The sequence below is a fragment of the Amblyomma mixtum genome, chromosome 8 (genome assembly GCF_055824585.1).
Source record: "Amblyomma mixtum isolate Tamu chromosome 8, ASM5582458v1, whole genome shotgun sequence".
NCBI lineage: Eukaryota > Metazoa > Arthropoda > Arachnida > Ixodida > Ixodidae > Amblyomma > Amblyomma mixtum.
Window position 1 is genome coordinate 7,796,587 of NC_143019.1, and position 24,681 is coordinate 7,821,267.

The window sequence follows — 24,681 nt, forward strand, 5'->3', positions numbered from 1 at the left end:
AAATTTGCTATCTAATTTCCTCTCCCGCCTAAGAATCTCTCGCAGATTGAAGACGAAAGGCTCAGCGTGTTGGCGTTGTAGCGCACAAAAGCCAAGTGAAATTATCGCGGCTAGGCTGTGTCAGATCCGGTCACGTTAAGTAATAGCGCCATACGCGAATGGCAGCAGGAGAATGGCAATAGCGCCAGGAGATAGCGCCAGGAGTGCGCGCTTCCCCGGCTGCGGAGCTGGTTACGAGGAACAACGGCGAGGCCGCGAAAACGCAGGGATGGGCGCCAAAGAGCTGCGCTCTAAATGTGGCAGTCATCTGCGCATCCCCCCGAAACGGTGTTCTAATCCTTCGGCTCATTACGAAAGCAACTCTTCCGCAGACTGCAGCGCGGAGCTGCTGCTAAAATCCAAAATAAGCGCGGACTGCTGACACCTCATTAGAGTGGCGGCAAATGCCGAGAAGAGAAGCAGCTTTTCCACTCAATGTTTGGGCTCTGTCTCGCAACAAGACCAAGGTAGGCATGGCAGACGCTTCGAGACGGCACGCTTCTGCGCGCGAAGTGGACACGCCTTTCTCGGGCCAGTACGTGACTCGTGGGACGCAGAGATGGATTCGAGCCAGCGGCTGCGTGTGCTGGGACCGTATTCTGTAAGCTCTCCATTATCCATTTCGCGTCCATTCGGTCTTCTTTCAGTGGTCACTCAGATATGCACGCGGCATTTAGTCTTTTAGTCCTTTTAGTCCTTCCCTCACATTTTTTCTGTACCAGGAGAAATGTGGAAAAAGTGAATGTGAATGTGAATGTGAAAGCGTCAGGGACAAGCCACCCGGTCATTGGGTTGCCTTACCGTCCCGGACCTTACAATTCGCTGAAACTGTATGCAATATGCAGCGAATGGTGAGGTGCATCGCAGTGTTCTCTCAATAGAAGGACACCAAACTTGACCACTGGCTGCCATTGCCTGCGCCATGCAGCCAATGTTGGGGTCCGGTCACCGACCACGCAATGGCCGGGTCGTTTGCCCCAGACGCTTGAGAGCCGCGGATATGAATGACCACTCACAAAGAACCAATAAATTGGTAAATTGGTATTTCAGGAAAAGAAATGGCGCGGTATCTGTCTTACATATCTCGGTGGACAACGGAGCCGCACCGCAAGGGAATGGATAAAGGAGGGACTGAGTGGCACTGACAGTGGCACTGACACCAGCACAGGTCCCCTTTTAAACGCTTCGATTCTCCCCCAGTGATCACCCACCTGCACGACACCCCCGGACGTCTCTTCCATGACGAAGTCCACTATGCTAGGCCAGGCCATCTTAGTCGTCAGGATCGCCATGGTCCAGAAAAGGTTCACCTTGCCAGCGGTGGGTACGGGCCACCCGATGCCAACTTCAATTAAGCCAGCAACCACGGCGGCTATATTGTCCACGCCTCCTTCGACCACGTCTTCGCAAGACTTGTAGAATCGCCAGCCCTTCTGTAGGGCGTTCTGCCCGTCAGACACCAGAGAGGCGTTGCGCGCTGGAGCGACCACCTCGTCGCGGTAACTCTCCATGGCCGCCTGTGCGCGCCCGTCAGACCATGAGCGCCTCCTCGGCTTATTTTGCCGCATGGATACCAGCCTTCCGCTTTGCTTTACGGTAAGCACAGTGGGCTTGCGGTTTACTTTGTTATCCTCCGCGGCCTTCATGGCTAATATAGTGAAACCACAGCTAGCTTCGAGGTTACTTTGTCGCACGCACAGCGTCCTTTAGGACGTGGCGAAGCACTGGCTACATAGGAACTTGTCTAATGGAAAATTACACTTGTCGTTCTGGATGATGTTCCAGAGTTGTTTTTGGCAATTGAAGCAACTCGCTCTGCTGCTGAGAACAGTCTTTTGATCCGCCAAGAATAGGGGGATTCAGCCGGAACTATGACGGTGCGGTGCCATCACTTCTGAAGTGGACAGGCAACGTTTACTTGTTTTTAGCGCTGTTTAAGACAGCTGGTTTAAGACATAGCTGTTTAAGACATAGCGCTGTTTAAGACATAGACCCGGTCGTTTCTTTACATTTTTGACGGCTTCGTCAGATAGAGGTACGCTTCTCACTCTGATTAAATCGGAAAGTGGCCGAAGGGCCTAAGAAACCAGTGCAAGTGAAATTGGCGAATGTTTTGGTTTGGTTCATGCGGTTTAATGCCCCAAAGCGACTCAGGCTGTGAGAGACGCCGTAGTGAACGGCTCCCGAAATTTCGACCACCTGGGGTTCTTTAACGTGCACTGACACCGCACAGTACACGGACCTCTAGAATTTCGCCTCTATCAAAATTCCACTGCCGTGGCCGGGATCGAACCCGCGTCTTTCGGGTCAGCAGCCGAGCGCCGTAACCACTGAGGCACTGCGGCATCGAAATTGGCGAAATGAATGCAGGAGAGAAGCGAACAGGACAAGCTCAGAGCTCATCCTGTTTGCTTCTCTCCTGTATCCCGTTGCCGTTCGAGGTGTTACAAAATTTCTCCTGATTGGCTTCGAAAACGTGTGCAGAACCACCTCCTACATTGACGCCGCAGCGCGCAACCAATCAGAAGAAGCTATGATATGCGCAGGGCATGCTCCGGTTCCCGGTATTGTCATTCATCACTAGGTGTGGGGAAACGCGGCGCTCCTCACAAGCTAAGTGCAAGATACGATGGTACTATGCAGCCACCGCTGGCCATCGTCAAAATAAGAAGTGTGGACATATTCTAGGCCTAGCGTCCTGAACCGATTTGGCATCAGGGCTTCCGTCAGACTCCCTACGGTAGCATGTTTGTGTTTCTCTGGTTGGTCAAGATTGAATCACCCTGCGTAGATTTAGTCGCTCTGCCGCGCACTGACTACCCGGCTCCAGATCGACGAGTGTAAATCGCCATAAGTTTTGGAACAAAAATTTATTCCTGTTCCCAACAGTTCCGCCCGCACTGTGCAGCGATACGGTGAGATGAAACGCCTAAACCTCAAGATCGGGTTGAGTGGAAGGAAGGCTCCTCTGCAGTCAGAAGATAGTGTCATTCTCCTAGTGTCACTCTTTAATTTGACTTTCATCTGCGACTGGTCCAGACCCGCCGCATGATGTACATCGTTAGTGGTAATTTTTATTTTACGACTGAAAAGGTTCAGAAGTATAGCGCATGCGCAAGACATGGGCTGACTGAAGTATAGTTTACACGAGTAATTGCTCATTTAGCGTGATATGCTTTTACGTGAAGAAAGGACTTCAATCGAGAGGCAATACAAAGGCACAGTGAAATGTTCTGTTAAATTCGGCGATAAATAAGTTTTGACGCTTTTGCGGGTGATCTATGCAACGACAAGAAAGTGGTTTGAGGATGGAGCCGATAAGAAATGGGGAACTTTCTCAGATGGGGAATCTATGTTCTCAGTACAGAAACGCAGCAGTTGATCCACTTAAGCACGCCGTTACCAAAACTTTTTGTGCGGGCACTTTATTCTCTCCTCCTTTTCCCTTCCATTATCCTTTCTCGCACGAAGTGGTTGCATTGTCCGCCCGGATCATACCCGACAGTTCTGGACAAAAACATTATTGAACGCGTTTCTTTTTTGTTTAATGCAAGATTTCACTATAGCAGTGAACGTATTCCCAGATCTCCCGACGGCAGCCTTGCATTTTTTTTTCTATTGACGTTTTTGTTATCATAAATAGCGTTCCCCATTGCTTTTCTCTGGCAGTCTTAACTGCTCGATACGATCGATGGAAACACTTAGAAAGAAAGATTTTGCTATATATCAGAAGAACGAACCATTACATTTAATATTTTCATAACAGTATCTTATAATTTTACAATTTTCAAATTTTTTTTCGAAAATGTTCGACATGTGGGGCAGTTATTCGCCTTTTCTTTCTTTCTGACTGAATATAATGCAACCACGGATGGTTATAAAAAAGAAATGCTTCGCATCGCTCGTGAATGAATGACGAACTAGCTCACGAGGCAAAGGTGAACGGTGAAACAATTTTTAATAATAGAAGGAAGCACTATTATCCAGTGCAATAATACAAAGAGGAGTTGATTTGGTTGACATCGAAGAGGGAGACGGTCAAATGAAGTAGTTAAGGCATACATTCCAAAAACAAACAAACATGACTGCTGTTTTCGAAGTGCGTGGACCTTGGCAGTGTATAGGCCCGTCTCGGCTGCGGGAGGTGGGTGGTTCGAAACCAACCCACCGCCGGGCACCCACCGGTCAAAAGGGTACAAGCGTCCCCCGGCCTGGCGCTCGGCTTCCTTTAGGGGTGTACGTTTGGGAGAAGTGAAAATAGCGATGACGAAATAGTTCTCGCGGAAAAGTACTGAGAGCTTCGCCTTGGTTCTTATCTTAAGATGCGCTAACATGGAGCAGCACTCTATTACTACATTAGTATTCTCAGTGTTCTTCGTTTGGAAATCAAAGGAAAACAAATAATTCTTAATCTCGCATCACCTCGGCTACAGACAGGCCACTCGGATGCGAGTAACGCCCGCACACGTATCGGCCGAAGTCCTGGCACGGGTCCACGGACAAGTTCATGCTGGCGAGGAGGGCTTCGCTGTAGCGGCGGCATCCCGGTGTCTTGCACACGACCACTGGTTTCCGCCGGAGGAATATGACGGTGGCGATGCCTGCGGTGACAGCGACTGCAAGGAGGGCGACAGAGCCAAGGAACGCGGCGAGAGTGGCTCCTTTCGACGTCTTGGCTCTGCCTTTGGGAGTCCGAGACGGCGTGGCCGTGGTGGACCTGCGCGCATGTATAGATACACTTTGGGATTGTTCACTTAAAAACATCAGCAACATTCCTTAGAAAGTCTATGGACAATTGTAAAGAAAGAAAGAAAGAGAAAGAACCTGTGAAACGAATTGACAGTCTTAATTTCTTTTATTCTTCTTAGTAACAATCTATCAACACCCTTCCGACAATTGTCCAGCAGTATTTCGAAGACTCAAGTACATAGAAAGTCTTTATTCTTCTTATAATCGACAATTTGTATACACTTGCCATCTCCAACTTCTTAATGGCAGTGTCTATAAACCTATCAACGGCCTCCTGACAATTTGTCGTGGTTAAGACACCCAAAACGTTCTCATTTTCTCGCAAAAGGTGACACTAATAGCTTTGTCACACAGCCTCCTCCTTTGCATCATGTAAACGGCTTTGCTTCTAAGCCGTCTAGTGGAGCTCTTGAATAGCACCAGGGGGGGGGGGAGGTGAAAACTTTTAATTGATGAAATAGAGTTTGGGAGCCACAGAGTGGCCCCGCTACATGGTCGGCGTCCCTAGTCCGGGACACCGCATGACGAGGCCCCGTCTCTCGCCCGTTTCACCAGAGCCCTTTGGGACTCAAGCGAGGAGCAGTTGAGGAGGGCAGTCTCCCATGCATCTCTGGAAGGGGTAAGGGAAAGAGGGAGGTGGGGATTTTGAGTACATGCCCACACCTTGTGGAAGATATCACAGGTCTCCCCACAGTGCGGGAATCGCCCATCCGTGTTAGGATCGTAATGTTTTATTATTGCAGGACAGAGTAGAGTACCTGTCTGCAGGCGCCTTAAAGTTCGCTCCTCCGTCTTACTCAGCCCCATTTGCAGGGCCGGGAAAATGCGGTGGTTGTCGCTATAATGCGTTATTATTTCCCTGAATCGCAGCAGCGGCTGGTTAGTCTCCAAGCCAGAAGAGCTGGGATGAGGAGCCCGGTGAGTAAGCGCTCGGGCAGCCGCGTCAGCGGCCTCATTACCTCGTAAGCCCTGGTGGCCAGGAGCCCAAATGATTCTTTTCGGTGTTGGATCAGTGACAGTCCGTCTTAGAATGCAAGCAGCTAAGGGGGAGATCTCCCCTGTCAAGTAATGATCACATGCTTTTCAGGAGTCCGTGATGATGATTCTCGTGGGCGGCAGCAAGCGCTATCGCTACTTCCTCGGCTCGCATTGGATTCGGGGCTCGAAAAGAGAGTCCATCAACGTGCATTTCCTGGTGAACGACAGCGGCCATGTAAAATCCCGTGGCGATGGCCCTGCTACGTCTACATAATATACACCGGGTCGGCAGCCGTGTTGTTTCTCAAGAGCCCGAGCCCGAGCTTGTCGTCTGTTTTCGTGCATGTCGGTGCCCATGTTACGGGGAAGCGGGGAGACCCAGAGCATATGGCGCCACAGTACTGGGATACGCTCCGCCTCCTCTGGAGTGCAGTCGTGTTGGATGTGTAAGCGGTTTAGCAGGCGGCGCCCAGGGGCAGTCTGCATGAGCCGCGTGTATTGTTTCACGAGGTGGGCCTCCCGCAGCTCCTGGCTTGAGTTTGGAATTAGAGGTAGCCACCGGGAGATCCAGGGCTCGCTTAGTTGCCTTGCGGATGATGGCGTCTATTCGCGCCTCGTCTTGCTTAGTAGTGCGGAGATATGGCACGGCGTAGAGGATCCGGCTAGTCACGAAGGCATAGACGAGCCGAAGCGCGTCCCTGCCCCGAAGACCGCCCCGCTTGTTGGAAACGCGGCTGATCATGTGCCCTACATGTTCGCCTACTCTCTTGAGTTGACTTGAGAAGTCTGAGGTCATTAGACTCCACAAACTCCCTTACACATCCCCAGGAGAAGTTGAGCTTTTCCTGCGAGGACGCAAGATTAATGAAGTGGACAAGATCCGGATACTGGGGCTCTGGCTTCAAAGTAACCTCAGATCTGACCATATGATCAGAACCATCAAAACAACAGTTAATCAAATCTCAAGAATGATCCGCCGCATTACCTGGCACCGCAAGGGTATGAGAGAAGAGGACACCCTTAGACTCGTCCAGGCCCTAGTTCTGAGCAGGATAACATACGGCCTCCCTTACCAAAAACTGGGCACTGTGGAAACCAGAGCTATCGATACAATCATAAGAGGGGCTTACAAAACTGCCCTCAATCTTCCAACAGCCACTTCTACAGAACGACTCCTATAGCTTGGTCTGCACAACACTTTTACCGAGCTCCAAGAAGCCCTCTTGGAAAGCCAAAAAGAACGCCTTCTAACACCCAATGCGGGAAGGACGATCCTGACTAAATTAGGGATATGGCCGGGGTTGGAGACAAGAGGCAGTAAAACCTCTCTTCCACTCCAAACCCGAGAAAAGATCACCGTTAGCCCAATCCCACGTCACATGCATCATGCTCATCAGCAAGGCAGACGACAAGCGAGAGCAAAGGCACTTCAGAAGCACCTAGAAAGCGACCGTAAAGCCGTTTACGTAGACATTGGGGCCTACCCCACGCCGGGAAAGTTCTCAGTCGCTGCGATTTATCACCAACTAAAACCGGCTCTCCAAGCTTCTATCTATGCAGAAAACCCCTCCTCTGCAGAGGCTCTGGCATTAGATATCGCCATCAAACATAAAGACCAAAGAGGAGAGTCCTCCTACGTTATAACAGACTCCCAACAAGCCTGCCGAGACTTTCTTAATGGCAGGCTTCTCTCAAGAGCAACACAGCTACTTGGCAATCTCAGCCAAACACACAGACTAACATGGACACCTGGTCACGAAGGACTAGCTGGAAATGAGGTAGCCAACGATCTAGCCCGAGATTTAACCCACCGGGCGGATCCTCATCCCTACCCCACGCCCATGCCTAGCACCTATGGTGGCAGATTAGAACATATTCGGCTGGAGCGCAGAAAATACCCACCCCCTCACATAAAACTAGACTCCTCCGCAGCCATAGACTGGAGGAAAATTCAGACCAACACTTTCCCTAACTTGTTCATCCTACACAAGATTAGCCCACTCAATATCAGAATACATGCCCTTGGTTTGGAGCTTGCCCTACGCTCTACCACATATCGTGGGAATGCACAACGAAACCAAAACACTTAACTGTATCCAACCCGACATATGAGCAGTGGGAGGTGGCCCTGACCAGCGAGACCCTGGATCAGCAACTTAAGTTGGTTCAGCAAGTCCGTCAGTCAGCTAAAGCCAGTGGCGCCTTGGACTAGGGGTGGCACCCAAGTTGCTCGAGCAACCTTCCTCAATTCAAATAAAAGTTTTCTCTCTCTCTCTCTCTTGAGTTGTGCGATGTCAGTGCACGTTAAAGAACCCCAGGTGGTCGACATTTCCGGAGCCCTTCACTGCGGCGTCTCTCATAGCCTCAGCCGCTTTGGGACGTTAAACCCCAATAAACCAAACCAATCTCCTGAGTTTCACAATGGTGGAGTCCGGTCGAGTCCGGTCTGAGTCTGTGGTGAATGAAAAGGCCCAGAATACGGAGCTCCTCCACCTCTCTAATAGGACCTCCTGACAGAGAGATGTGAATTGCTGTCCTATCCTTTGGGTTCGCTCTGACATGCAGAAGCTCTGATTTAGCTGGAGCACATTGGAGCCCACAGTCAATAGCATAAGCATCGAAGGGCTGCGCTTTAGTTCCTCTCCTTTTAAAGAGATTTGGAACGCTCGTTATGCAACAAGCCGGAGAGCAATGACCAAAAAGAAATTCCTATCACTTTAACTTTCGACGAAAGGTGTACATCTTCGATCACATTACCATGGATGATGTATTGCGGACAGCGCTCCCATTTTGTCCCACTCATTGAAATGCCTTAGACCTTTCTGGATGTCATATTTGAGACTAGGAGGAGATTGAAAAATTTCGTGGTAATGACGTACTGGGCCGACCACGTTCGTCCTAGTAGTAGTGTCTTTGTTTAAGTGTAGAGCTCCAAAGCTTCAAGCCTCCCTTTAAGAAGGCATTAGTGAGGAATGTTAATGGTTAATGGCGCAACGGCAACCTCGGTCCTAATGCGTATGCAAAAGGTGATATGGGCAGCCTAAAACTAATATTGTCGCGAAGTGACATGAATACAATCCTGCACACCACACTGCACTGCCACTGCACTCTAAACAGAAACGAGTTAGAAAGGTAGTAAGCTGCCCTCTATTGTACACTCCCTTTTACGAAAGAGAGTGCGCTATAGGACACCTTACTCTTTTTGCTCCCGTTTAGGCACATTCGCGTTTAGAGTGTAGCGCTTCCACTAACGCGATCTGGCGTCTGACCTTTCTTGAATACATGCTCCTGCTCCCGTTTTTATAGTTTATACTGCCTTCCTGCTCCTTACCGTTAATGGAGAATACCTGAGTAATTTGCGATTCGCTGATGACATTGACTTGGTAAGCCATTCAGGACAAGAACTGCAAAGCATGATCAATCAGCTAGACAGGCAGAGCAGAACGGTGGGGCTAATAATTAACATGCAGAAAACCAAAGTAATGCTCAACAGCCTAGCAAGGGAACAGCAGTTCGCAATTGGTAGCCAGGTGCTGGAAGTAGTAAGAGAATATGTCTACTTAGGGCAGGTAGTGACCGCAGATCCGGATCATGAGAGGGAAATAACTAGAAGAATAAGAATGGGGTGGAGCGCATATGGCAGGTTCTCTCAGATCATGAATGGTAGCTTACCAATATCCCTGAAGAGAAAACTATACAACAGCTGTATCCTACCGGTACTCACCTATGGGGCAGAAACGTGGAGGCTAACAAAGAGGGTAAAGCTTAAGTTAAGTTCAACGCAGCGAGCTATGGAAAGGAAAATGATAGGTGTAACGTTAAGAGATCGGAAGAGGGCGGAGTGGGTGAGGGAACAAACGCGGGTTAATGACATCTTAGTTGAAATCAAGAGGAAGAAATGGGCTTGGGCAGGGCATGTAATGCGAATGCAAGATAACCGCTGGTCCTTAAGGGTAACGGAGTGGATTCCAAGAGAAAGCAAACGTAGCAGGGGACGGCAGAAACTTTGGTGGGCGAATGAGATTAAGAAGTCTGCGGGGATACAGTGGCGGCAACTGACAAAGGACCGGGTTAATTGGCGAGACATGGGAGAGGCCTTTGCCCTGCAGTGGGTGTAGTCAGGATGATGATGATGATGAAGAAAGTTGGGCGAGTTCGTACTTGTTCATTATTCACAACAGCGCACGAAAAACGGACAAAAGGGGGGAGAATCGACAACACAAGCGCTGGCTTCAACTGAAATTTATTTCAACTGAAAGTGGCGCAAGAAAGCAACAGATTCCCAGTGACCCAAAAAAGGTTGCTGTCGTCCCGTATGTCCATAGGTTGTCCTATGGGTTAAAGAAGATAGGGGGCAAATACGACGTGAAGCTTGTTTTTTCCGCACCAAATAAGTTGAGTGGCATCTGTGCGCAACAAAAAAGGAGATCTGACATTGGCCTACGTGGAAAAACGGGTGGATGTCAGGTCAAGCATCGACCGAAATTGGTTTCATGCAGTGTTGGAGTTGTTTATAGGTTTCCGCTTTCTTGCGGTGGCGTTTATATTGGCCAGACAGGACGATGCGTCAATAAAAGGCTTCAGGAACACTCCAATTCCTGCGACAACAACTCGACAAAGTCATCTATTGACCTCGCACTGCACCGTCGTTCTTGCGGTTGCACCCCTGCTTTTTCTGCCACGACCATTCTGTTCAGACATAAAGACCAATTGGCTAGATAAATAAGGGAAGCCTATCACATGCATAATTCCGAAAGCACTTGTGTCAGTCGGTTCCGTTTATGTTGTTTTTTTCGAAGATGTATATATACTCTTCCTTCTCCGTAATAAATTTCAGTTGAAGTCAGCGCTTGTGTTGTCGATTCTCCCCCCTTTTGTCCGTGTTTCGTGCGCTGTTGTGAATAATGAATTATCGTGCTATCCTTCGCAGCATCGATTGTTGTTTATCACTTTATAGTTGTTCGAATGATTGTTTGAAGATGTGTACTTACACTGCAATTTAGTTTGTAACCACTGCTGCCTTGTATGGGCTGTCGTAGAACAGCTTTTACGCCTGGGGGCCTTCAACCTCGAGTTGAAAATAAATGAATTGATTGATTGATTGATTGATTGATTGGTTGATTGATTGATTGGTTGATTGATTGATTGATTGATTGATTGATTGATTGGTTGATTGATTGATTGATTGATTGATTGATTGATTGATTGATTGATAACCTTTAGCGCGATATCATTAAGGAGCTCGTGCCTCCGAAAATCTGGGGTCATCGGCTGCGTTGAGCGTGATCGAAAAATCCACAAAAAATCCGCAGAGATGCAACACAGGAGGCAGGTGGGCCAGCTAGGTGATGTAAAATTACGGCGTCATCACAACTCGCCCACCTGATTGTAAGCAAACTGCGCACTGCTGCAGGTGGAAGTTAAATTATTGGTCGCGAAAGGTTGCTCGGGAAGAGCGGCCTGGCTCGCACAAGCACCACTAGTGGTGCTTGAACGAGCCTGCCTGACTGCGCAGGGCAGTGGCGCATCGTTTAACCGCTTTACAGCAGCGCCACTAGTCAGGCAGTCATTTATTCAACAAAACACATAAATCATACATCAAAAACTGTTGGGCCCATAGCCATAGCTAGTTTGGGCCCATAGTTACGCACACTTGCCATCACAAGTACAAATAGTGGAAATGCATCTCAGGCATCGTACAAAAAAGAAAAAAGAAACAAACAGAAAATTGTAAACACTACATCCCCTTACTACATACTGCTAAGTACAAATCTTCTTACTGAGTATTCAAAGTTCGTGGATATTTTTACCTCCAGCGGGATGTCATTCCAAATTTTTGCACCTTAAAACTGCAGTAGTCGCTGACCATAAATGTTGCGTGTTACAGGGAGATTGAAGTTGAGATGGCTGGCATTCCTGGTGTTACTGGTAGGCATAGGAAAAATATGGATTTTGAGTGGGTAGTTGTTGGATATAATGTTGTGCACTGTACATGACACTTTAACCTGAAACACAAGCATGAACGGAAGTATTTTAAGTTCTTGATAAAGCGGACGGCTTGGTTGGTGTCGGTTGGAGAATGTCACAATACGTATCGCCCGTTTTTGTAGGCGTATAATGGGATCCAAGTAGGCTTTAAAGGTAAAGTCTCATGAGTAGGAACAATAAGCCAGGTGACAATGAAATATGGAGTAGTAAATGATTTTCAAGACAGTTTTGTCAGAGTTGACTCTACATCCGAGTAGAGCATAACATGATGATGCTAATTTGGAACACACATGCGCAATGTGTGGTTTCCAATTCAGTTATGAGGGCTCCCAGACCTCCGTGAATGTTGAGTTGAGAATGATCAATTCTACATATGTGGGTATTAACTCATCAAAGCAATCGCGTCATAGCCTCAAAACGGAGCTCGTGCGTCCCCTTTGGGACGTTAAACCCCACAAACCAAACCAAACCAAACCAAACCAAACTTCCATTTTTTAAAAATAATATTGCAAGACTCTAGCGTTTCTTTACGTATTTTATTACTAGACGAGCTTGCCAGCGTACTTTTCACCCATCTGTATGTACATGTACGCTATCATGAAGCGTGCGCTAATCGCACGTTGTGTTACTGCACTGGTAAGGTTTTTAATTGTCGCTGCTACGTCGTGTGAGTATTCTTCGGCAAAAACCGAATGTATGTTCTCGTGTGAGGCTGTGAACTGCTGCACATTTGCTCTTATTGTTAATTCGCTTATCTTCTTCTTTCTGACACTTTTGACCATTTTCTTTTTATTTATTCATTATTTTTTATTTTAGCTATCTTAGCCAATCGTAGCTAATTCTACCCATCTTGGTAATGCAATAGCTGCACCTCGCTTTGTCGAACACCTCGACATCCTGCAAGATGGCGGGACGGGCGCACATTTCGAGCTTCTGTTTTCGTTTACCGTCCAGCCTCTTCCCCGTCCACCTCATGTTCTCGCATTTGCGGAAGAAGATATGCATGACTCCTGACTTATTCAGAAAATTTTATCGGACATCGCAAGACTGCTATTATATAACTTGCAGAGTGCTCTTGAATCCGTCCATACAGACAAGACCACTTATTATGACCGCAGGTATAGCCGTCAAAATGTGTATTACAGGCTACGGCACGTCTTCTCACATACAACGAACAATCATGACCGCACCGCTCGGTTATAACGAACTAGTAGGCTGCGTGAACTCGCCCTCGCAGTAGAAAAACGCGCGCCACCCGGCAGCGAGGTGATCAAAGATCGGCTTCCAGCTCCCGTGATTCCTCCAACACTAAGAGTCGACCCCCAAAGCAATAAAAATGGATATATTCTCATTGCTTTTAACGGCCGACCAAGCGCGCCCCAAGTGGGTATACAAGTTCAAGGGGCGCGTGCTTGCGCATGCGCCCAAGGAAGCAGAAGTGAGGTAGGCTCGGGGAAAGGGAAGCTTTGAAAGCGAAGCTACTGCACGCGGTTTGCGATGAACCAATGAAAGCTGTTTGAGAAGCCTGAATATCAGTCACGAAGACTGGCCTTGCGGGCCCACTCGGTCACGTGGCATGCGTCGCCTGTCCCATCGGATCTGCGGCAGATGTGAGTTCTGCGCACAGTCAAAGATAGAAGATGAGAATTCCGACATACCGCCAGGTACCTCAATCGCTATCGGTATTATAGCGTCCCTAAAGCGACTGGTGCGCAGCAAGGATCTCGGCCAGGATCACATTACTGCTCTGGAGAACTTAAAAAACAGCTCGATAGGGCGTGCATTGAAGAAAGACGTTCACAACGGACAGTTTAAATATATCAGCGCTACCTTCCTCTTAATGCATTTTTTTGGCTGTAATAGCGAGAGTCCGGTTACTGCGAACTTCGTATACAACGAACGCAATCCGCATGACCGTCATGTTCTTTATAAGTGGCTCCACTTGATCCCAAATCTTCCGTAATGAATGCCCTCGCACAGAATCGCGCCGGCTACTCCTGTTGATGAAATGTGAAAAATTTCTACGCTGGGATAATACCACCGCTCTTCTGTCCTGCGATCGATAACTCGTCCTGATAATTCACGCTGCTAAGAGGCATTTAGGCATGAATAAAACACGCGTGTACTCCAATCATTGGGATTTAGGCAGGAGTCACATGCTTGTGCAGATCGATATTTCGAACGAAGGGTAAGAAATGTCGCTACTCAAACCCATCTATCCCCCCCCCCCCCCCCCCCGCCCTAAATTCCAACCTCACCAGAGAGGACTGGGAGGCGGCCCTGCTCGGCTGTCAAGACCTCAAGACCCAAAAGGACTTGGTTCAATGGACGCGGGGGGCGTTGCTTGCTACAAAATTTTAACGGCGCAAAAAGGCACACACACAGGAAAGGACGGAAATAAACGGACAGTAAGGCGTTGGCAAGGCGTTGCTGGCCAATGGTGCTCCGGAATAGGGGCTCCACCTAGTATTGTGAGAGGAAAAGGCCAGTAGGGCCCTACCTCAATCACATCTCTGTAAAAATTTAATGGACGATAAATATTTTTCACCAACACCGCCCTTTCGAAGCGTTTGGCGAAACACACTACGACCAGCGTAACCATGACCCGGACACTTCTTTATCTCTATGTTGAGCAGAAAGACTTGCCTTTCACGCTTAGAATCTTGTACCAGGCGTTCGCAGAAGAAAAAAGACGAGGTTACTGTGCTCACCTGCTGCGCGAAAGCGATTATAAGCCCGCTGATAGGTCGCTCGATGTCCCTGAAGGCCTAACGTGCTTCGCACTGAAGCTGCAGTGGAAGCAAATTTGGACCTGTTCCTCAGTTTATCTGAAAATTCGTTGCGAGCACAGAAACCACACGATAAACTCACGTTGAAACGAAAGCAAGATTACTTTTTGCAACGCCCTGCGGCAAATAAGCGCATGAAGAAGTATAAGGCAGGCGAAAAAAGCCTCGCACAGAAGGCCATACACAAGGGGCCTCGTTCCGAAGTGCGATCTAAACTGCCACTTCGGCTAGTTGCGCGCCGGTTGGCACCGCTGTGTCAGGGCCCATGAACCCTGTAGGTGGTCATTAAACGCTTCCGTAGCGCTATAGGAGAGCTTCATACGCTGCAGCTATTCCTGTACGAGCGGGTCGCCTGAGAAACTCAGCCCTGAGTGAATTCTACATTGACGAGCCAGCAGGACCAGCCCCGACGAGAACGGTCCAGACCAGGCCAGGCTAGAGCACACTATACCCAAATAAGTTAGACTAGACCAGCTACGACCAGACCGAACAATCGACCGATCGATCGACCGACTGATGGGCAGACGGATGGACAACGGATCGACTGACTGGTCGACCGACCGCTGACTGATTGACCCATCGCCTGTTAAGATGGCAAGAAACAGCCGGGCCCGTCGCAATTACCTCCCTGCAGGCGACATATTGCCAAGTGAAGACATGCTTGCGATGGGCGTCAGCTTCCCGACCGGCGATGCAGCACCGGGCTTGGGGCTTGCAGACGTAGCCGGAGACCTGCCTCCTCCCGGTGACAAGGCCCGCGGCATAGGCGATGAGAGTCCCGGCGACGCCGCGCCGCTCATGGCGGGTGAAAAGGAGGACGCCTGCCGCTGCAAGCCCGGGCTGAGCGCCAAGGGTGGACCCTTGGCTGTCTTTGCGTCATCCTCGGCCAGGCTGGGTGCCACGCGGGGCCGAGGTTTGACCTTCTTCTCTGAGGCGGCCGCCTTCTTCCGGATGTCATCGGCCACACGATGGTAGTGGCCCTGGACAAGGAACACGGGTCGAAGCATTTTCAGCACAGAGAGGGCCTCAAATTGCAGTTGTGAGAGCTCATTGATCGCATGTCAGATGTGAAAGATCGCGAAAAATCCAAGCATCCAGGTCTTCCAGTTTTAATGCGCCAAAAGTGTTAGAAACAGATCAAATCAAATCAAATCAAATCAAATTAAATCAAATTTATTCATCTTCATATAGTACATGAGTTTTCCCGTCCAACCTAAGCACAGCGTGCTTGTTGGTTGTTCCGGCAGTACAGTGAATCCGGGCTGAATCCGGGCTGCAATAGCACATTTAACGCAGCGATTTTGGCACCACTGAGGTGAGGATTAGGCACTCTAGTATCCTATTTCCCTGAGCTCGAACCATCTCGCTTTTATGTCCAACCTTCAGTTGACTTGTTCGCTCGTCGTTTGACGCCGCCAGTACGTAATGACGCTACCATTACCCCACGACAGACGTGAAATGCTCACTCACTTCTGCATGTTTCGGCTGCTTCTTCGACGGCATGGGGCCGCTCAAAAGGTCTCACGGAGCACTGGGTCAGTTTCCCGGCTGTGGATTGCCTGCCAGACCGGAGAAGCACTGGAAGGGAGAGCACCCGTGAGGTTCCTTGAGGAATGAATCATGAAAATAGCAGACGGCAGTTAACCGAGGGCGCTTCGGGGAAGGGTCTAACGTTTGCTGAAAGTTTGTGTCATTTTTGCACTGTTTTTCAGCGGCCTCTATTCAATCCCAGTCGCATTGCAGTGCCGAAAGCTCTCCGTCCAGTGACCAACCATGCACTCTACACCACCGCTGCCGCGCCTGCATGATCGAACATATGTTGGCAGTTAGGGTGGTTGGCGCTTTCGTACGACCAGGTGGGTAGAGGAGAGTAAAAGGTGATGAAAGTTGGGTAATGATTTGACCGAGAGTTGCGGTGGTTTCAGGTATTCGCACGCACTCGGAAAACTGGAGCGTAAGAAAAAGGAGGACGATAAGACACGACAGAGCACTGCGTGAATGTCTTCTAGTCTTTATTTAGCTTGATCTTTACTAGCAGGTCGGCTTCCACACCATGGGTATAACTTAGATAAGGAGAGCGTGTGTATTCGAATGGGGCCACCACCTTCGCACCAAGGTAGGTAGGTGTTTTAACACTGCGCTCGGGATAGACGAATGTTGTCTCACATTGGCACGCACACACCCTCTCCACTCTCTACTATAAGGCGCAACACGCTTAGATACCTCGATATAAATCGGGCAATTATCAAGGCTCTGAGAGATAAACTAGGGGATCGAATCGTACGATCGCACCAAGGTACCGTCTTGGCAGCGTACCCCACAGCACTATTTCGGAATCTCATTGTGCTGAAGAGGCAGTGCTGCTTCCCTTTACTTACGCGGCCACTAAATGCTGTGGGTGGACCTTGGAAAGGCAGCCTGGCACGTGCTGTGAGCATGAATGCGAGCCTGCGCACTAATCGAAATTCGCCAGATATTTATCCGCAGCATTTCGTGTTTCATAGATAAAGCTATTTACAAGATACGCAATACGCGAAAGCGTGGAAGCCCCCACGCTTTCATTCCTTTTGTGGCGGCGGAAATACGGCGTTAAGAAACTGGGAATCCATTAACCAGGAGGGGCGATGAGAGGCGACAGGCAGCCGCGAACAGAGTGGTATTTAAACGCTTACCTAACCACGGTCGTTCTTCGCTGGTGGCTCGCTCCTCGAACTATTCGCTACGGTGTTTGTAATACGGCTGGTCCACTTTTTCAGACGCCTGTAACCAACAGGATCAGCCAGGGAACCGGAGCGGGTTGAGAACACGACAAGGCTCGGGCAGTCGTCGCTTCTTCTTCCTTCTTCTCACACAAGCAGCGAAACAGTGGTGATGATAACATTTTCAGAAAAAAAAAGAAAACTTTGTTCGGTAGTTGAACTACCTGCTGCCTATCATCCCGGCTACAGCGTACATCACAACAGCGATGTTTCGGAGAAGTATTTTATTAAGCATGACATCTGGATCAATTTTAAGACCTGATGATTTCCTCCATCTGAAATATTCGTGGAGCAGAAAGTCATGTCATTCACGACAGCTTGAGGTCTCTCTAACTAGGCTGCGCTGCCGGATCCCACGCTTAAATTTTTATCTGCACAGGTCTGGTTTGGCGCTTTCTCCCGTCTGCTCATTCAGTGGTTAACAAGAATCAATAGACCACTTTTTGTTGTTTTGTCGTCGCTTCACCATGATGAGCCGATGGTTTTTAGAGCAACCGCTGCAACAGCTTGGCCTTAGTTTGAGCAGCCCGATCATATTGTCATTTGGTGCCACCATTCTTGGACACAGCCACAGGTCTGTTTTTACCGCCATTCAAAATTTTTTACTGGAATCTAATCGGTTACCTTGCTAACATTTTTTTAATTATCATTATCATTCTTCCTTCTATTACAATTATTACTTTATTTAAAAAATCCCTCTGCTACAAATCTCACAGAGTCCATTTCCTGCGTGCGTTATGCATTTCCCGTTTCTTTTTGGTCCTTTTCCTTTCTGTTGACATTTCTCTTCCTCAGCATTCTTTTATTTTTATTAATTTATTTATTTATTTAATCAAGAAGAAAAAAATTCATCACAAAAACTCTTTATGCACCCCTCTTCTTGGCCGATCCCACTGTGCGTGTATGCGTGATTCTACGAGGTGAACAACAACAACAACAACAACCTGCCGCCGCTTCTCCTCTTTACGGAGGCGCCTGCTAGAGCACCCGTTACGACAGCGCGGTCTAAGTCTGTCTGCTCGGGTTGTTTTGCCTTTTGGTGCTGCCTTCCTTGGGCACAGTAACAGCAATGTAATCTTTGCCATTCAAACTTTCCTTTCAGACACGAAATAGTGCCGTCCTAAACTCTTTCTCATCTTCAAAAGTTGCCTGTAACCAAAGCTTCCTTAACATGGCACGTTTAGCCCCGTTACTCTTTCAGTCACCGATCTCACAGTGTTTGATTTGTTTATTTAAATCAACAAATCTGAATTCCTTTCATTTATTTACTCATTATTATTATTATTCCTGTTTTTAAGAATACCCTTAAATTATTTATTTAATTTTATTTAATTTTTTAACGCTTTGAGCATCTGTCAGTCACCGCCTGTGCCTTGGCCAATCCCTCTCAGTGAGTACACGCCATTATCTTGAGGAAAACAACAACAATTAGAGCTTCCTCTTTCTATACCAGTTCTTCTTTCCTTGATGGCAACCGCCAGGAGATATGTCGTAAAACAGTGTGCGATTATCTGCATAATTTCATCGGTGCGCCAGGAAGACTCCTTTTTTTGCGTTATGATTTTTAAAATTATTTTCTTTAGAACAAAGTTCAACATCATCTACCTTAAGAAGAACTCTAGTTTGGGCTAGTTGGTTCATGATTCAACAGGAAAATGGCGCAAAAGACGTGGACAAAAGAGACAAACACGACAGGACCAGCGCCAACTTACAACTGAATTTTATTTCGCACCAAACCCGCCTTTATGTAGGCCAACACGCCCTAACATCCGTGTAATCACGCACAGGCAGTAGAAAAGATAACTGTAAGATATCTAGCACATGAAGCGCAATAGCAACCACGTAACATACTATCATGGCCAAAAAAAAAAACCCCTCCCCCCCAAAAAAAAACCAACAAAAGTATAGCAAACAACAGTAAAACGGTCATGACCAAGCAACTCTTCAACACCAAAAACGATACACACTCATGAGTGATACCAGATGACCAACAAGAAACGTGGAAAAAAGGTGAAGAATGAAGCGTTAAGACCAAAACAGTGTCAAAGGTAAAAAAAAGGTTGAAATGGATGAAGAGTGCAAACCTTAAAAATTGGAAACCAAAAACCAGCAGCCACATGAAAGATAACCGATGACCAACCAGAAAAAAGATGGACGCGAAGCTGAGACCAAAGTCGGCGTCAAAGGTATAAAAACGAGAAAAAAATTGGAAACGAACAACCAGCAGCCATATGAATGATAACCGATGACCAACAAGAAACATGAAAAAGGATGAATGCGGAGCTCAGACCAAGGTCAGCGTCAAAGGTGTAAAAAACGAGTACAAAAACCGGCGCAAAAACCGCACATCGTTAAAGAAATCGTCAAAAATTGCAACCAATGCCAAAGGAAAGAGCGTGCACAACAAAACAAAACGAAGCGCCTACAGAAAACTTTCTAGAAAAGTGTACTCCTCGTTGCTAAGCGTAATGGATGGCTTGCTGACGCATCTGCTCCCTTCTTTCCTGATGTAAAAGGCTTCGACCACCTCTCTCTCAAATCTGTCCTTCCCACTCCTCAAAAAAATAGTTTTCTCGATCTCCGGACGGCAACCCCTGCAGGCTTTGCAATGATCCACTAGAAAGCTTCCTTCGTTATTCCGCAGATTCCGGCAGTGCTCGCTGGCTCGCTCATTAAAACATCGACCAGTTTGGCCAATGTAGCTGAGCCCGCAACTTAAGGGAATCTGGTAAACAACCCGCGTCCTGCACCGTGTGAACTTGTTTTGATGTTTCACAGTACAAGCCGGTTGTTTTTTCCCGTTAGTCATTGCGCAAAGCTTAAAAAGTTTGCAGGGGGCTGAGAATGCGACCTGAACATTATGTCTGCCTGCTACTTTTTTAAGGTTGTGTGAAACCTTGTGGATATACGGTATTACTGCCACACGGTTGCGTGAAACCGGATCTTTGCTTTTAGGACCTTGCTTCAGCTTCTGCAGTATGGCTTCACACACGGAAGTAACCATACAAGAGGGGTATCCTGCTACTTTTAACCGCTGAACTTGAGCACTGAAACTGGACGAGACCATATGGGGGCATGATTTGTTCAAAGACGCTTGCAAGGAGTTCGAAACAATTGCCCGCTTCACAAGCTTCGAATGAGCACTGTCAAAGGGGAGCAAACCTTTCTTTGAACGTGGATTATACATCCAACACAAGCCATCTTTGCAAAACCGTATTCTAAGGTCCAAGAACTGGAGTTCGCCATTTGTCGGGACCTCCTTAGTAAAACTGAGGCCTTGGCTGTGTTCTGAAAACACGGACATAGTCCTTGCGACCGCAGCGTCTAGCTCATGCTCAGAAGTGTCTTTAAGGATAACTAAGAAATCGTCAACATACCTATGTACAGAGACTACGTGCTGCTGTTTTGTTTGATGGAAAATTCTTTGTTCAGAAGAAGGGAATATGCATTGGCTCGTCTGTAGCTCCCGCCCTTTGTGATATTTTTCTCTCCATTGTAGGAGCTGATATTCAGATGCCACCTTGTTGGTCCGCACGTAGTCTCTGTACATAGGTATGTTGACGATTTCTTAGTTATCCTTAAAGACACTTCTGAGCATGAGCTAGACGCTGCGGTCGCAAGGACTATGTCCGTGTTTTCAGAACACAGCCAAGGCCTCAGTTTTACTAAGGAGGTCCCGACAAATGGCGAACTCCAGTTCTTGGACCTTAGAATACGGTTTTGCAAAGATGACTTGTGTTGGATGTATAATCCGCGTTCAAAGAAAGGTTTGCTCCCCTTTGACAGTGCTCATTCGAAGCTTGTGAAGCGGGCAATTGTTTCGAACTCCTTGCAAGCGTCTTTGAACAAATCATGCCCACATATGGTCTCGTCCAGTTTCAGTGCTCAAGTTCAGCGGTTAAAAGTAGCAGGATACCCCTCTTGTATGGTTACTTCCGTGTGTGAAGCCTTACTGCAGAAGCTGAAGCAAGCTCCTAAAAGCAAAGATCCGGTTTCACGCAACCGTGTGGCAGTAATACCGTATATCCACAAGGTTTCACGCAACCTTAAAAAAGTAGCAGGCAGACATAATGTTCAGGTCGCATTCTCAGCCCCCTGCAAACTTTCTAAGCTTTGCGCAATGACTAACGGGAAAAAACAACCGGCTTGTACTGTGAAACATCAAAACAAGTTCACACGGTGCAGGACGCGGGTTGTTTACCAGATTCCCTTAAGTTGCGGGCTCAGCTACATTGGCCAAACTGGTCGATGTTTTAATGAGCGAGCCAGCGAGCACTGCCGGAATCTGCGGAATAACGAAGGAAGCTTTCTAGTGGATCATTGCAAAGCCTGCAGGGGTTGCCGTCCGGAGTTCGAGAAAACTATTTTTTTGAGGAGTGGGAAGGACAGATTTGAGAGAGAGGTGGTCGAAGCCTTTTACATCAGGAAAGAAGGGAGAAGATGCGTCAGCAAGCCATCCATTACGCTTAGCAACGAGGAGTACACTTTTCTAGAAAGTTTTCTGTAGGCTCTTCGTTTTGTTTTGTTGTGCACGCTCTTTCCTTTGGCATTGGTTGCAATTTTTGACGATTTCTTTGACGATGTGCGAGTAAATTTCCACACAGGTTCTTTCGTCTTCCTTATTGCACCAGCGGTGCCCCGCCAGAGACGGTTTGTTCCAACTGGAAGACTGAAGCTCTTCGCACCAGCGGTGCCCCGTCAGAGACGGTCTTGTGTTCAGTTGAGACGCAGGGGTAAGGCGAACACTTCAAATTTTATGTACAGTATTTACAACAGATACAAGTTAAGGCACTGGAGACACATTAAGCAGCAAAAAGGACAAACCAAACAACAAAAAGGTGGATCTGGCTAATACTAGGGGAGGCCCCTACTCGGCGTTGCCGAAGATGCGTAGCATCTCAGCTTAGCGCAGAACCCCCGCTTCCAGCTCCGGGGCCTGGTTTTAAAGACCTAAAGGCCCGGCCCACATTTCGAGGCTTCCAATCATGTTGTGCTCTTAACATGATTGGTTCTTCAAGGGCATGGCCAGCCCTCCGGCTTCAACAAGGTAAACCACCCTCTCTACCACTACATAAACATAAAAACAAACACAAATACACATTCGTGCCAGCACGTGTGCGAATCGGTACAGCGGGTGGGGGGACACCCGTATACTTGCCGGCGCGTTCGCGAGCGGCCGCGTTCCAAGAAAGGAGACGCTTCGCTTTGAGCGCTCCCAGCCGCGTTCCGATGGCCCCGCGTACACTAACGATCCCTTACACGCTCTTCCCAAGATTCTACAAAGGGCTCAAATGGCACTTTTAGAATGACAAACAAAAGGGATCGGTGTCTGACACGAAACCACCCTTCGGGTGACATAACATAAACAAAACGTACACATTCAAATGCGCGTTTCACACCTGTAAATCCAGCGCATTCACCGAAGTCCAAGCTGTCGCGCTGCGACCAGTTGCACCAACAAAACCAAAAACAAAAAAATGCACACGGGCACCAACACAACATTAAGAAAATGCACACTTAAATACACACAGTGGCATGCCTGCCGTGCGCCGTAACACAGCGTCCAAGTTGGTGCGTTGCACCCAGTTCACCACCTCCAAGTGGACACCCTCGTCCTGCTCGCGAACGAGCACACACACACACACACACACACACAGACACTCGCAACTTGAGCGTTCAGTAGCACTCGCACGACGTCCGTAAGTGGCCACGTGAGCCTCCTTAGTCGCACCGAGCGTCCCTGTGTGCGTTTCGAGCCACCACGCGTCTCAATCGATACGATCAACGCTCAATGGCTACTACGCTCATTAGGCCGGTGCCACAGCGGGGCAAGAATTCAAAAATTGCTGCCCTCCAGGATCGAAAACAACGTCCTGATCCTCGATGGGTCCAAATCTCTGACCACACGACGTCCTTGAGGGCACGCTCTCTCCGGCGCGCCAGTACGAGTCGCGTCCTGCGTAAGGAGCATAGCTCCTGGACCGTCCAAATATATCAGTGCGACCACTTTTGCCACACGTGATTTGGCGTTCTGCGGCACGAACCGTACTGTTCCCCGCGCCGACTTCCAAAGTGAATGCCACGCACCTGCCTCCTGTTACTCTGCCTCGCTTGGAGCCATTGGCATCCTTTCTGCACGGGCAAACCTTTAAATTGCCGCTCCCTGCTTGATCGGCATTTGCCGGCTTCGTGGCATTGTCTAACTCAGAGGCTCCATGAGCTCCCTCGCAGTCACTTGACCCGAGCTTGCCTTGCGGCAAGTCGCCACTCATTTCCGGGTCCTCAATTGACCTGGTCGGACACACACCGGGTGCGTTCGGCAACGGCGCGGCGCTCTGCCCGGTCGGCCCAGCAGGCCCACCTCCGCTCTCTGCCTCGGATGAAGGGCTCTTGCCACCAGTAACGCTACGGGGCACTTCATGCCCTATGGCCGACACAGTGTGTGTTTGCAGCAACGCCAGATTTTCACCTGTTACTAGCTCCGTGTCAGAGGTCACACTCTCATCCATAGAGCCTACAGGAATTAGATCACTCTCCTGCTTGGTTTCGAACAATTTGGTCTCGATTGGCCCTAGATAATCAGAATTTGGCTGCTCTTTTTCTTTGCTAGCCGCCCGCGGTGGCGGAAACGCTGTGATCCCTTCAGAAATCTTGTTTTCGCTCTCTGCGACCTTTCCTAACAAAGCGGCGTCCGCGCATATCGGCTGATTGCCTACAGCGACCTGACTGCTCTTTCCTGCACCTGTGCTTGAGAAGTATAAGCCTTTATCTTCACGCACAGGCGGCCTCACATCTCTGGAATCGGAGCAGTTCTCCCTGGCTGATTGACTGGCTCTTCTACTCTCCTTGATCTGAGAGATCTCGAGCTCTACCTGCTGGCGTCTTGCTTCTATAACCTTCAAGACATACTTAATATCCTGAGGTTCTTCCTCGCGAAGCAGCGCCTTTCCGCCATTTACTTTCGCAAGTTGAGCCTGAAGGTCCGCTAAGCGCGCCTTCGCTAATTCAACCTGGTACTTCACATCAAGTGAGGGCCGGCTTGGATAACTCTCCATACCGCCTTCCGTACCCCCCAGCTGTCCTACCTAAAGTCCCTTTATGAGCTTTTCTAATCTAGGGACTTTAGTCCTACCGGCTCGAACACAGGGACGTGAACAATGCGACCTAGGAAACTCACGGTTTCGATGCGTCGATCCGCATTGCCAGCTCTTTGGCGTCGGAGTGCACCGCCACTTTCCCCGGACGCTGCGATGAGCTGTCGCACGCCGCTGCTCCGCCGCCGGTGACCATCAAGTTATCGACGCGCTGCTTTTCTGGACCGTATGCAGTCCCGCGTCGCTGGACTACTGCCGTGGTCCTTGCATCCTTGCCGCCGTCTC

General features: G+C 48.6%; 1 protein-coding gene across 1 annotated transcript in view; it reads right to left on the minus strand.

Annotated features, from left to right (window-relative positions):
* Window positions 1–16,122, minus strand: part of LOC149331246 (uncharacterized) — a 33,767-nt gene extending 17,645 nt beyond the window's left edge. The window contains exons 1-4 of the mRNA XM_089555437.1: window positions 16,014–16,122; window positions 15,168–15,523; window positions 4,462–4,756; window positions 1,251–1,556 (exon numbers count right to left, since the gene is read on the minus strand). Of these exons, the coding sequence (XP_089411563.1) occupies window positions 1,251–1,556; window positions 4,462–4,756; window positions 15,168–15,523; window positions 16,014–16,046 (990 nt within the window). The 5' untranslated portion in view covers window positions 16,047–16,122. The remainder of the gene's footprint in view (window positions 1–1,250; window positions 1,557–4,461; window positions 4,757–15,167; window positions 15,524–16,013) is intronic.
* Between the last annotated feature and the right edge of the window lie 8,559 nt (window positions 16,123–24,681).